The 15,386-nt window shown below is 35.2% G+C and overlaps 1 protein-coding gene across 4 annotated transcripts in view; it reads left to right on the top strand.

The window, feature by feature from the left end:
- PARN (poly(A)-specific ribonuclease) overlaps window positions 1–15,386 on the top strand; it is a 63,326-nt gene that overhangs the window by 28,083 nt on the left and 19,857 nt on the right. For all 4 annotated transcript variants that reach the window (XM_075058428.1, XM_075058429.1, XM_075058431.1 and 1 more), the window contains exons 19-21: window positions 15–70; window positions 2,854–2,940; window positions 9,442–9,516. In XM_075058428.1, coding sequence (XP_074914529.1) covers window positions 15–70; window positions 2,854–2,940; window positions 9,442–9,516 — 218 coding nt within the window. The remainder of the gene's footprint in view (window positions 1–14; window positions 71–2,853; window positions 2,941–9,441; window positions 9,517–15,386) is intronic.

The following is a 15,386-nucleotide window of genomic DNA, read 5'->3' as shown; positions in this document are numbered from 1 at the left end:
CCGTTTTGCTTCAGGCTATTTCTTATGAGAGTAATGGACATACCGTATCTCAATTTGGAAGGACCAGACTGTAAGTAGCTTATTTCATTGTAAACTTACTACCATTCTGACAAATTTCCTGGAGGAGGAAGTGTACAGATTAATTATTGTATATCTAAAGCATGGGATATCAGCCATGTTTAGGTTATTAGCCACTTATCAAATGATCTAAACGTCACCTTTTTTTTTTTTTAATGAAATAGTAAAACCATAAGTTCTTCAACTTTGACCAGAGAATCTGCATTATAAAGGGGATTGACTAGAACAGATTAAACTATTGTAACTAAATGTAACAGAGTTTGAAGTTAACACCTTTATGTTTATTTTGGGTCATTATTCTTAGGTACCATACACCATAAAAAGTGGGATCTTAACACTTTCCCCCTCTCCCCTCACCCCAGCAGTAAAAACAGGATGCAAACTAGTGAAGAGCAAATGGTTCTGAAAATCTTCTGGCCATTTCACAATTTGTGTGCAGCAGTACCTTTACTGAACTTAAGTCAAAACATCAGAATTCTTTTGCCACATGAGATTATGATAACATAAGTGGAAAAACATTACTTGAAATATTTTTACATTTCACATTATTTCAGGTTACAGACCTGGGGCTCTAATAAGTTGCTAATTTAATTTCATTTAAATGAAAACAGATTTTACTAATATAAAGGTCCTTAATGTTATGGGATGTTACACTGTGAGGGAGAAAATGTCGGATGAGTGTTACCACTGATGTCTTGATTTACGAAACTGTGAAGCCCTGGAGGTCGGTCTAGTCCTCAACTAGATGAAAGCTTAGTTTTATACTGGGAAGTCAGATACACAAATGTTGTAAAAATGATACCCATCTGGAAGCAATATTGATGTGAAGATGTTTTCTATTCCATGGATTGGAAAGCTCAGACTGGAGGATGACCCTTATTAGATGCTAGTTTAATGGTAACAGAATGCAGTTCTAGAAAGATGGAATTAACTACTGGAGAGAAAAATATATGCTGTAAGGGCATATATTTAGTTTTTAAATGCAGTTAGGTGATCAGATCACTGAGCTCTGGCTCTGCGGATCTATTGGAATGGTTGTCTAATTATGTTGCATACTTCTTTCCCCAACTGTTTGATATTGAGTGGAAGAATGGATAAATACTTTGGGTCATTGAGAGAATGCCAAAGCTACTAAGCTGTAAAGATGCTACTTCCACTTGCTAGCCAACTTACAGGATTGTTTTGATACTTTGCCAAGAAGAGCTGCCAGAAAAGAATCTGCCTCTGAAAGTCTGTCTCTCTTATCTGAAAGGCACTCCTGTAGAACAGACTGTTGCAGATGTTACAGCATAATCTGAACCAGGAAGACTTTCTAAGCTTCAAAACGGAAAGTACATCTAGGGTGGCATGTTTGACTGGCTGCTTTAGAAACTTATTTCTATTCTGAGATTTAAATGCTACTGTGTGTTGAGGAAGCTATCTGGTTGGTTGTTGTCTGTAGGGGCATTTTTGCAGAGAATTGAAGCCATACAAAGAATAAGGTCACACTTCTGTGGTAGATGTACTTGGAGACTGTATTTAAAAAAAAAAAAAAGAAAAAAAAAAGTGAGGCATGGCTAACTAGATGACTGTCATAAGTCTTGTGTTTGTCAGTTTATTTGTCCTGTAGTGTTTCCAATGTGGTCAAGTTAAAATCTGATCATATAAAGCTGTGTGTAATTAACCCTTGAGTTAGCTTTAACAAACCATAGCAGTAAATTCTAAAGTGGAACACTCCACTTTAATGGTTCAGCCTCTGTCTAACATCAAATGTCAAATGGCAAGGGAACATCTAGCAGTGTCATGCATAAAACCATAAATCTCTGCAGATACCTGTGGAGAGGCTCAATTAATGATTTGTAAATAGTTTCATATGAAAATAGAAAATATTTCAATATCTTTGTACCTTAAAATACAGTATTCCACTTGTTTCTTTTTAAAATATGATAGGAATTCACAGGTTTTAAAAGCTCAAGTATCTAGTGAAAGGAACTTCAGTTGTTTGTACATTGTGGTGATTTCTTATGTACAAATGATCTTTACCGGGCGAGGTCAAAGGTCCATCTTGTTCAGTAGCCTGCCTCTGTTGATGACCAAACCCAGATGTGTAGCGGGAAGTATGTAAAAGTAAGGCAGATATATAGTGATAATTTCTGCTGTACTCTTACCTCGTCCAGCAGTTTGACTTGGATTCTCTATCTCAGATTCACAAAGCTCTAAATAACTTTCAGTGTACATCAAAGGCTTCTTCTGTACTTATTCTTTAGATGTTGGCCTTTATATGCTATTTTTTTCTTGGTGCAGTTTTTAATTAAAAAAAAAAGTCTGTCAGTGTGTATATTCTAGCTTGTACCTAATGTTACATGAAAACTGAATTGAACATAGTTTCACAGTAAGTTTTTTATTGACAGAAAAGTAGGAACATTGAATTATTGCTAAGAATTTTTTAAAGCTAGACCTGGAGCATGAAGAGGCTGTTGGTTTTTCCTTCTGTCCTTGAACTTGCCGCAAAGGATGCGAGGGACTGGGTTTGTGGGCATTTCCCACTGCATGTGATGCTGTTTCAATGTCTTGCACAGATGAGCTAGTAGGATTTAGCATGTCTATTTCATGCATAATTGCAGGCATATTTTCATTGGTGCCTGATGCAGATTCATAGATCTTGGCCTATTTTCTTATTTAAAAAGAAAGAAAGGAAGAAAAAAACCCCTACATGACCATATTGGATAAGTTTCTTACGATATTCTAAAAATACTAGTGTGACACTTATTTAACAAATGCTTTTTTGTTTTGCAGTGCAGCCAAAACGAGATCATGTTCTTCATGTTACTTTTCCCAAAGAGTGGAAAACTAGTGACCTTTACCAGCTTTTCAGTGCCTTTGGTGAGTGATATAGTCTATCCTTCCTTCCTTCCTTATATCCTCTACCCCCCCGCCCACCTTGGCCATTAGTAAGTACCTCTGGTTTTGTTTGTTATTTTTTACATATTAACAGATGAAGATTTGCTCCTAGTATAGGTAATGATGAATTGCTTTTTGTAATTTTTGAATGATGTCCTGTGGACTTTCTTTGTAATGATGTGTTGAAAATGTCTGCCCTTATGAACTGTTCTTTAGAAATTTTTTTATGTGGTGCTTGTTGAATATCGTAGGCCTTTGATCCTTTTATTTACAGCTTCTCCTGGGAGGAGGTAAGAGTTTATATAGGTGGGTAAAGGGAATGGGGACTGGTGTGAAAAGGCATATCAAGGTTTTAGGAATAAGGTTTGTCCTGCAGTCTGCTTAAAGCCAGGTGCTAACTTACATAAGTTTAGGCAAGCAAGCAAGCTTGAAAATAGCCAATTTGATTTTCAAGATTGTGAACAGCATCCAAGTTAGAAGGAACAACAAAAAACTCTTGCAGCAGGAAACAATGGTTATGCTTTGCATCCCTAAATCAGACCAAGAATGATCTTTCATACAGCCTTGTGTTGGATGTTGTTTCCAAGTTTTTTATTGCAGGTTGGTTTCTAGTTTCTTATTTGAAAAAGATCTTTTGGACTTGCAAATAATTTGAAATTATTTTTCTGGGGCTCCCCGCCCCCCCCCCCCCCCCCCGCCCCCGAGAGGTAACTTCTTTCCATTTCTTAAAACATTTAATGTAAACCAAAAATTACACTCTTATTAAAATTTTTTTTGCATGATTTTCCAGAAATATTTGTTTGCAATACTTACAATATGTTATTGGAAGTAGCTTATTAAATGTTATGTATAATAGACATCTGTGCATCTCTGGACCTATAAAAAATTCACTCAGTTCCTTCTGACTTTGATCTGTACTGCAGCATGATGCCAGTATAATGCTGGATAGGATTTAATATTCCCGATTGGGAAATCTAGAATGTGAGAATGTAGAAAGTTACTGAGAATCTTCTGGAGTTGCTATGACAGGGGTAAGAAACAGCACAGTTTGGACATTGTTACTATAGGCTTTTAAAGACTCAGCCATATAATTTTTCTTACTTTATCAGCTCCCCTTGTGTTGGTGTGAAACGCAAGCAGAGATCACTACCGCCAGGGGTCACACTTACACATCTCAAAATACTATTCAGTTTTGAAATTCCCATTTCTCTCACTTCTCCAGATTTCAAAGCTGAATGTTTTCATACCTGGATTTACAAACTCCTGGTATTTGTGTAGTACTTAATCTATATTTTGTTTTAGGTCTTATTGCCATGGTATCTCAAAACAAACTGCAGATTATTCCTTCCAAAATTCTAGGAGTACCCATGCTTTTTCAGTTGTAGCTAGACAGAGAGACAGTGTGGCACAATGTGAGGTTAAGTGATTTGCCAAAAGCAAAAAAAAAAAATGGCAGTAACAGACATGAATTATCCCGATTTATTACACCATTAAACAAAAGTATTTTTAAATTAAGCTTTTACCTGGATTAAAAATAAATCGTTAAGTTAAATAGCAACATTAATCTGACTTTATAGAAAAATTATTTTGAATTTGTTTTAGTCTAGTATGAATTGAAGCAGAGTTGTAATCTGCCATGAAGCTTCTAATGAAAGCAGTGAAACAGCTGAAGGGGCTGCAGTGTCAGACTTGGAACTGGCTTACGTTTGCTACTCTAGAAGGGGTTTTCATGATTCTGAAGTCTTTCAGTACTGCAAGCATACCAAGTGGACACCTGTTCATGCAAGATGTTTTTATAGTCTCATGGGTGAATGTAGTTTCACTGTACAAGTACTTGCAGTACTATGCAGTCTCTTGGAACACTTACTTTCTTCAAATTCTTAAATTTGTATAGTTTATTTGGTTATGCTGATGTGAAAAATGAAGGTATTAAAATAGTATTTGCTGGAATACAGCTTCTGTGTGTAGCCTTCGCCTTCTACTTAAATGAATATCTTTGATGGGCTTTAATTAAAACACATACTATCAAAGTATTATAAAAACTACTTCTTAAAAATTTTCCCAGTGAGTGGAGTCAAACCTCTGCATTGTATTTTGTGAGAACGTGAGTTGTCTTTAAGAGGGAGGTGAACGGTGGTGTAGTTCATGGAGTCCTAGTGATCTTGAAGATGCATAAATTACTTATTTTAAAATGTAACCAGTCCTTTGTGTGTTTAAATCTTGTTCTAGTAGTCCAAACTACTACACAGGCAAGTTTTAAGTGACTCTTAAGCACGTTTTTGAGACTCATTTAAAAGTTCCATGCACTATGACATCTGTTTCTGTTAACCACTGCACTGCAAACTCAGTGTTTAACTTTTCTTAAAAAAAAAATTAAAAAAATAAAAAAAAAATAGGTGGAGCTTGAAAAATGTCCTTTCAAAGGTAACCAGTCTAGTTCAAGGAAAACTTCTAATATATACATATATATAAAAATAAAAAAATAAAGTGTTCTTCCGAGCTTATGTTCATATAGACATGTGAGTTTTGAGTGTTGTTTTTTTGGTTTGTGGGGCTTTTTTGGGCATGGGGCGGGGTTTTTTTTTTTGTTTGGTTTTTGTTGTTTCTTTTGTTTTTGTGGGGTTTTTAAAAGTTTAATTCTATTTTTTTCTCTGCATTTCTGGCCTTTCCACCTTTTTCTCATGCCAACATTTCCTTCAGCTGTTCTTGCTTTCTTGGTACCCTGTCTTCCTGCCAGAAAGGTGGAAGCCCTGTTAACCCTTCTCAATTATTCACTAGGAAAATGTTGTTTGTGTTCAATATATGCGTCAACCTTTGCTTGTAGAATAAAAGCTTCAACTATTTCTATTATCTGACGCAGTCAGTGTTGAGAAACTGTTAGCAATTCTATCATGGAGTCAATGTGGTCTTTTTTTTTTTTTTAAATTAAATTGTAAGAAAATGGAATATATTAATAAACTTTTTTGGTTGAATGAAGGTCTATATAGTCCAAATACCTATCCAAAGTGTTTAATTGCCACTAACAGTTCTGTAGGAAATATAAAAGGACAGAGGTAAAGTAAAACAACTTTCCTGCCTTCTAGCAATCTATAACTTAGGGACTCATGAGCTAGAGGTCACACTTGCATCTTTTCACTTGAGCCTGTCACAGCTTTCTGTAAGTCAGTCTAAAATCCTTCTTTATCCCATATATATTCTTGTCATCCACAGCACTTGGTGGCAGTTCCCTAACTGCAAATTAAGCATTGTATGAAAAATTATTTTGGTTTTAAAACTCCTATATATTTTATTAGATGTCCCTTAATTGTTTTGTAATGAAATAGTGAATCCCCTCTGTACATCTTTCTTTTAATTTCTGTTCTCATATCTTCCCCATAGACATGTACAGGCATCTTTCTTAGAATTTTCTTTTGAAGGCTGACTCCCAGTTTACTTAGTCTCTTATACAGAAGCCTTTCCATACCTTTGGTCATTGTGGTATAAAAACTGAGGGAAGATCTGTTTGAATGACATAATCCATCAATATAATTTTATTCTGTGGATTTTAATGTCGTTTGCATGTTTGTGTTTATATATATAGAATATTTAATTTATTTATAGAAAAAAGCATGTTACTTTGCGCCTTCATTTCAGAAGCAACAGATCAGAATTTTATCTACTACTATTTGGGCAAAGATGTTTTATTTCACTTGGTAATTCTTTACTTGACGTTACCCTTTTTTTAGCAAGGGACATTGTTTGACATTGCATGTAGTAGCAGATAGACAAGGGGTCGTATAGGCTAACAATGGTGTTTTTCAAAGTATTGAAGACATTTGATCTATTCTGGAAGTGTAAAGAGAGAAATCCTCTAGTTTATTTCTCTAGAGCTGGTATTCTATTACATTGCTGTATATGGCTTATTTGGCTTAGCTGTGCAGTAAGCTGACATGCAGCTGTATTGATTGCTGAATATTGTACTTCAAGTGGAGATGCATTTGCTTTTCAGATCTTTATCACCCTTTCACCACACTTTTGAAATGCACAATATTTACTGAGTGCTTAATGATATTGCTGAATGATTTAATTTATTAATCTTGTCTCTCTTAAATTCTTATTTCTATATAGTAATGAAATGTGACATAATCTGAAAAGAGTATCTTTTAAGCATGGAGAATTGCGTAAGAGCACTTGTTGCAGTTCTCTTCATATTGCAGCTCAGTCTCCACTATTTAATGTTTGACTTGTTCTTAAAATTATATATTTAAAATGTATAAATCTGAGTATAAAGGCAGCATATGTTGGCAGGTATTGAAACCCTTCATTATCTAAAACACCAAAGTTATTTAGAGTGCAGCAGGCTTTCTGCAGCAATGAATAAGTTTCTGATACTGAAATGATGTGCCATCAATAGGTTGGATTTTTATTTGTTTATTTTTAATTGGTACTTAGTGAAAATATAGGCACTGAAGTCCATTTGAGTAGTAGCTGAACTCTTTCAAGAGATTTTAGTCCATCACTGATCCTCTTTGATATTTTACACTAAGGGCACAATTGCAAGATGTTCAGGACATTTTTTTCTTTCTGATCTTTCTTTTGGTCTGTTCAGGGTAGGTATGGAATTAATTAACTATATATATATAGGAAAGAAACAGAATCTGGACAGGTCTTCCATGCTGAAGGATTACAGAAGAGTATTGTCTCGCATGTCTCATGATTGTTTAGAAAATTCTGTAATTTGTAATGCAAAAAGGGAGGACTTGATACACAAAGAAATTCAGAGCAATAATTTGTCAATGCACTTGGAACAATGTTAAATTGTGCAGTAATTTCTAATATTTAAAGGAAACTTGGTGTCAGGGTACTACCAAATGCACTACAATTTTGAGTTGCAATCATCTATCAGCTCAGGCTTTTCCTGTGTTGTGAAATGTTATGTGTCCTGCCAAAAGCATATTCTCCCTACAGTAAAGACCCATACCCACAGGCAGCAAAGATCTATGTTCTTCAAAGACTGAATTATTAGAAATTGAATTTATTTGCTCTACAAAGTGTTTAAAGAAATTCTAACATTTGACTTCTCAGTGTAGGCTCTTCTTAATAGCAGCCTTGGCCCTTTAGTATAGGGAAATGTCAAAAACCATACTGAATTAATTGTGGTTTTGGCAATGATCAAAATGATTATAACTTAAAGTCCCTTAAAGTCCTAAATAGCTGGCTACTCAAATATATAGCATGCAAACTAAATCTAACTAGGCTTTTTTTTTTATAATTAGAAAATCTGTTTATTATCTGGCTGGATTTCAGAAGAGACTTCTATAACCTCGTAACCTGTAGGCTAAATTAGATTGAAATAGATTAAACATCTGAAAATAAAATGCATTTTAAGCCATTTTGCATCATTGTTTTTTTTAACCTTGTAACATCTGAAGGTTAAATGGTGTTGTAACATATATAACTTGATTTCCTGGTCTACCTGAAAAAAATTGCACCAATTTTCAATATCTGAATTGTACTAACAGTAGAGCACTTAGATGAGGACAGGAGATGTAAATGGATTTCAGACTATAATAAGAACTTGTGTCTGGAATGGCAATCCTTTCCTCCGCTTTTGCTCGATTATGAGCTCTTTTAGTGCTAATGTGACATTTTAAGCCACTCACATAGAAAATGCACTAACTGATTGATTAATGGAGGAACTTATTTCCAATTACTCTTCCATTGTAACAGCTTCCAAATGAGGTCCATGAGTTTGTGCATTTGTCCTCATACTTACTCAAATTAAGTTTTCATTGCACATCTAGGAGATGGTGTATAGTGGGATCCAAACAAACCAGAGTTTGAAGATTTAGAGTGTCACAAGAACTGGAGTTTTCTACTTGCATGATCAATCCCCCCCACCCCCGTCCCTCTACTGGAATTTCTTATCTTGGGTGTCTGTACTAGTAAAGGAACAGTGAGTGGTAAGTGGAGCTTGTCCATGCTGTGTCTTTAGGAAATGCTGCAGTTCTGAAGGATGGGTAGGTTTTAAAACCCAAAGAGCTGTTCTTTATTTTAGTACAGAGCTGAAATTTCCCAGAAGAAATTGCTTCAATTTTTGTTGTAGAATTGTATAGAACACATGAAAGGAAGACTAAAAGAAACTAACCCTAAGATTATTTGAATTGTTACAAGATTTGTTTAAAAAAAAAAAAAAAAGCTATGAAGAAGCAGAAGAATGCTCTGGGAGTGAAAAAGTTATTAGACTTGTCTCTTTCCTTTTGGTCCTTTAGTGGGCCTAAGGGTGTATGGGATGCATATGCAGCCCTAACAGTCACTGCTTTTTGAACAGTTCTAGGCTCACGTACAACTGTGTATGCACTATGCACCTTTATAGTGGAGAAAAGCCTCCTCAGGTGAAGTTACTCTTAGTTGACTATCTCTTATGTCACGGCGCACCGGATAAAATCTGTGACTGAGCCTAAGATAAAAACAGTCATAATCATTTTGTTTTGCCTTTTGTAGGTAACATTCAGGTTTCATGGATTGATGACACATCAGCATTTGTATCATTGAGCCAGCCAGAACAAGTACAAATAGGTAAGTGTTTCTGAATTTACTTCAGTACTAAGACTTCAACTGGCTCCTGTATAATGCTCTGAGCCAACAGGGTCTGTGATTCTAATGACAAAACTACTGACTTGGTTCAGATGCTATAGTAGGAACTAAACTTTTAGAGTACCAGCACATGCATTGCAGCAAAGACAAGCCCAAACTGGACTTGGTTGAGAGTTTTGTGTTTCATTCCATGACCATCTAAGTACCTGAACCTGTAGGCAGAGATTTCTTCACTTGATGTCATATTTATTGAGGTTATTTGCTGTTACTTTGCACAAAGCAGAGCTATCAAAGACTTTTGTGGTCTTTGCCTTCAGATACCCTTTTGACTGATATACATGTTTGGTTTGGTTTACATTTGCAAGTAACAAATGCAGTGGGAGAGCCTTTTGGTGTATTGTAGAACACATGCAAAATCATAGTCTCCAAACAGTCTGGACTGCTAATGTGTCTACAGTTTGTGTATTAATAATGTGCAATCTCTCCAGACTTTAATTTTTTGTAGTTTTTATTTGAACTTTTGAGCTTAACTTTGAAAAAAGTTCATGGACAAAGGTTCTACAGGAAAGTATACATGTTTAACTTTTTTCCTGAAAGTTCACTGGGTTTGGGTTTGTTTTTTTAATATATTGCTTCTTTGTTTGGATACGAGGAGAAGGGTTAGTTCAAAGAAAAAAAAAATTGTGCATGACTGCATAAATACTCTTAGTGAACCCACATTCCTAATTCACATAATTAGGACAGATAGCAAAATTTTACTGTTTACAGATGTGCAAGGTACTCTAGAAAGAACCATTTCAAGTATAAGCAGCTGACTGAAAGCATAGAGCAAAACTTTATCTAGATATAAGAAAACAGAATAAGTAACGCTCTTGAGAAATCATCAAGAATTAATCAAGAATTAAGGAAAAAACAAAGGAAGAGACCAGCATCTCTGAATTTATTGAAAATAGTGCTTTCGGTTGTGAGGAAAGACAGTCTTTTTCGGGTGTGGGTTTTTTGGGTTGGTTTTTTTGTTGTTGTTGTTTGGGGTTGGTTTGGGGTATTTTGTTGTTATTGTTGATGTCGTTTTGGGTTGGGGAGTGTTTTGTTTTGGTTTTAAGATTTTTGTTTGATTGTAGTTGGATCCACAAACTCTTAGTGGTTTCTGTAGTTCTTTTGGGCATATATTTGAGGACTGACCCATAAACTTACTGCTGGGAGCAACGACTGGAAGTGGACCATTATACATGATTATTTGGCATATGTTATGGTAGTGTCATCCCTATTTACTGAAATGCTTGCATCAAATGCTGTGGAGCCAGTAAGAACAGCAGTATACATAGCACTTTTGATTACGTGGCTGAAATTTTGTTGTTCTTAAGAGCTATCCTGCCAGAATTCCCATGATCAAGTTCTAAAAAGAAAAATGAGAAAACACCACTGAGTTCACCATCATCTATCTTATGAAGCTCAAATAAAGAAGCTTTCAGGTTCTGGATGCATAATCAGTGCATCTCTCTAATGCCTTATTAATATCCTGTGAGTCTTTATTATTGTTCCTCATGCATACATATCTCTGCAGAGGATTTTGAGTGCTTACCAGCAGCCTCCTTACAGCAAATGCTCCACAGTAGCAAGAGCCATTGTTTCTTCATCTATATATGGATATAAGGACCATAAAACTTCTAGTGAGAAGTTCCAGATAAAGAATTACGTCAAAATAAATGTGGCCCTCTTTTAGCTAGCTCTGTAACTCAGGAAAGCATTGCTAGCACTTCTTGCCTGGGTTGTCTTAGTTTCTTGCCTCTGAAGCATTTGTGATTTGTAAACTGTATGTATTGTAGTTAGTTGTGATACCAGCTCACCATCAAAGGTTTGAGGGAAATGCTGTTCATGCAGCAGCAAGTACATTATAAGATTGGAGGGAATAAGCCTTACTCTAAACTGTCCTAAGTAAAAAGGTACTCTGAACTGTGCAATCACAAATGATATGTTTGTGAAGTAGCAACTTACCTGAAGTGTCTGAAGCTTTTTATTTCAGACCTGATTAATCTTATTCAGAGTTTGAGCTCCATGTTTGAGGTATAGGCTGAGGAAAAAATTGAATAAAGGGTTGGAATTGTTCCACCTTTTTGTCTTTGCAAGAGGATTTGTCTTTGTGGTGAAATACAACAAAGTTGTGTTTTCTGCTTTTTAGTTCAGATGCCCCGACGTACAGAATACCTATAGGTCATTGTAAGATTATGTAGCTGTGCCTTTTTTCCCCTCTTCTTTTCAAGCTGATTGCTTGTTTTCTGAGCGGGACTTGCAAGACTATTTGTTTTCAATAAAAATCATGCGTTTTATATAATTTCATAAGCTGAAAGCCTTCCTAGATGCTGCTACAGTAACTTCCGCACCACTATCACCTCAGTTGCTTACCTATTGTCTGAATGCGTGGCATACACATTCATCACCACTATTTTATTTATTTTTAATTTTAATTTTTTGTTACAGCAACGACATATTGTGGAAAGAACTGAATGTCTGCAGAACATTTAAACTGAATCTTTCTGGCACTGCTCTGTGTGTGTGTCTTTTTTTTATGCTTTCACAAACAGGGAGGCTTGTTCTGTGGCCTGCATGCTAGAAAACAAGTTATTTGAAAGCTCAGGTGATTATTGTCATTCATAGATTTTTTTATGAAATCAGGTTAGTAAAATCTCATATACTGAAAGCAGTCAGCCAACCAAGCTGATAAACTATAGCAACCTCAATTACCAAAAAGCTGTGCGATTTTCACTGTAAAATCGCTTAAACCTCTTGGTTTTTTTTTTTTTTTCCTGTAATAAATACATCATAAAATCAATTCTGTTATTCTATTTCCTGATCTTAAATTCTTTAATGAACTGCTCTGGCAATAGAAGTCACTATTTGTACTTGTGATTTACTGAGTTGTGTTTAAGTGAAGAACCTAGGAAAAACTAATTATGTGGCCTGGTTTTTAACCTGTTTATATAAATATGTCTGCATCTTCTGGACTATATAAAAAGCCTTGGAGAAGTGTCAAACAACCTGCATGGAGTGTTAACTGATTCTAGGTCTACCAAATTTTTTTAAATTCAGTTCGGATCTGGGAGGTGTCTTTATTTTTCAGTTGCAGCAGTGACTCAAATACTGCATATTTGGCTGAACTAATACAGAGTTATAGAATTGAACAGCAGATCATTTAAGGACTGATCTGCAGTCATCCCTTGATGTACATACTCAGGATAACCAGTTGATGAATCTGGCTTGTTTCTTAAAAACTTTTCTCCAATGCCTTTTTATTTTGTTCAACTTTATAGGTGTTAAAACAGAATTTGAATCATCATTTGTCCATATTTCTAGTTTTGTGTAACTGTATTGAAATTGTGATAATCTTGAGTCCTAAATGCAGTTTTATTTTTTTTCCATGCAGCTTTGAAAACTTTGAAAAGCTTTGCTTTTACTTTAAGATTCATTTTTACCTGATTAAAAAGGGGGGAGGAGCGAGGGAGGGGGGGGATTTCATTTTTTTTCCTTCAAGTTGTCCTTCACATTTCAAATAATTAGAATTAATTTTCATGCTCATGCTTAAGCTTTCCATCAAACAAATGACAGATCTCTTAAAATGTGACACTTTGTATAAGCCGTTCTATGCTGTTTCTGTTGCTCCTAACTCCTAGCTTCAGGTATTTAAAATGGACTAAAAATTTGTTCATCTACACCCTGGGAATATGTTGGATTTCTCATGTTAACATGCAAAGAAATCCATTTTGAATATGTAAGTAATAAAATGTATCTGTTCATCCCCTAGTGCTCTTTAAAACAGTGTTCTTGAGTTATGTAATATCATGGATGGTAACCATTAAGACCTAGTCAAAAACTGATTGATAAAACATTGGTCCATGTGCTTTTCTGTTTAAAAAGTATAAATCTGATTAGCTGAATTAAACTAATGAGTAGCTCTTCATATTTCACATGGTAATCAGTAGTGTATATGTGGCCAGGAATAATGCACGTTCCAATTTTTTAATTTTTAAAGTGTTACCCTGAAGGACCTATGAATCTTTGCACAGTATCTAAAGACTTGTTCCTTCTTCCACTTACTTTCCTCTGAAAAAATAAGTAGGGGAAAGGGCAGGATTTTTATAGGCAATTTTGGAGCTGCTCCTAAGTTTCAAACTGAATATAGCATGCTTAAAACACATAAAACGGAAACCTCGGGAAACAAGAAGCAAATCCCTTAACCTTCTCGTTTCACTGCTTATAATAATGTCCAAGAATCTTCGCTTTATTTGGTAATTCATGTGACTCGCATATTGGCACTCTCTAATTTAGTATGAGTAGAAAGTCATATTACTCTTTACAGTTAGAACATAAACTTCAGCTTGAAGTGGAAGCTGCATCAAGACAAATGTTAGTTAACTGTTTCATAATCACCACAGAGTTAGGTGCCTGCCATGTCTATATATGCAAGTTGTACCTGCATATTTAGTGGGGAAAGATTCTTCTTGAGTTCTAGTGTGCTGTGTTCTCTGTCAGCTATCACTGTTGAACTGCTATGTTGTCATGTTAAAGCCAATAATGAGTTTGTGAAAGTGGTGGCTTAGATGGTTCTAATTTGTCACTTTTTACAACATGCTCTGCTGTAAACTGATTTCCAAATTATAAGCACCTGAAAACAATAATGGACAAATAAACAGTCTATTTTCTGTTGAGGTTTGCTGTTCAAGGTAGGTAATGAATAAAAATTTGTTAAATGGTTGATATTCCTTTACTTGGACATGTGGGAGACAGAACTTACTGTTGACAAATTGTACTTCATGGGGTCTCGGCATTTCTGTCAAACGTGGAGCACGTGCTTTTTAAGTATGTGGCAAAAGATAAGGCAGTGTGCACTCTTACAGTTGATAAATACAAGAAACTTCAGAACCAACTTTTGGTGTACAACTTCTGGCTTTTATGACTTTCAGCTTGCTGGGTAAGCTTGCTTTTGGATACTGTTTAGCTTTGTGTATTTATAAAGTTGGCTTTTCACCTGGAAAGGTTAGTATGAAATAAATACTATTTCAATGCTTCTTGATTTACAGGGGTCTAGACTTCATACAAATAGTCTGGAAATGATGGGGAAGATGGGAGAAACTTCAGCTTGTCTTAACTTTAAAGTAAACCCAGTATTTTATTTTAATTAATAAATCTATGTAACCCAAAGTATTTCAGTGTTTCAACCATTTCAGTATCTCAACCATTCTGGGCAGTTAACTAGTTTGTGAGTCCTCAGTTAATGCTTTGTATCAATGACAAGCTCTTGTTATTCACGGTTTCCTTGAATTTTGTTGCCAGCCAACTTTCAGTAACTATTCAGGTCGCTGGTCTAAAAAGAACCTAAATACACTCTTAAAGGGAGCTTTCTTTAGATCTCTTTGCACTTGTGGAGTCTTTATAGACCATCTAAAATGTACTCTTAAAAAATGCTGTTACTTGAGGGTGGGTTAATTTCTAAAACATGGGAAAAGTCTTATAAATATGTTAGATTTTTAAAGTGCTTGAAAGTAAAATTGGGTTTCTGTTCTCAGACATTGGACATAGTTATATGTTAATGGAAATAATGGGCGAGTTTATCAGTGGTACTTCAAAAATACAACTGCTTAATTTTCCCTTAGCAGCTAACGCTTCCTCTTAATTCCCTTTACCGAAGGCTTAGATGTAGTTTAATAATGTCTATATTCTGATTATGAGCAACATCTACAATATTTTAAGAACTCTGATTCAATTTAAGAGTGATTTTAACTTGAGAATCTTCCTGAGAATGTTTTTCTTGCTGTTTTAAAAATGCAATAAATACACTTAACCTGAAATTTTAAATA

The sequence above is a fragment of the Buteo buteo genome, chromosome 27, assembly GCF_964188355.1.
Source record: "Buteo buteo chromosome 27, bButBut1.hap1.1, whole genome shotgun sequence".
Lineage (NCBI taxonomy): Eukaryota > Metazoa > Chordata > Aves > Accipitriformes > Accipitridae > Buteo > Buteo buteo.
Note: the sequence above shows the minus strand (reverse complement) of the source record. Positions and strands in the feature narration are given on the sequence as shown.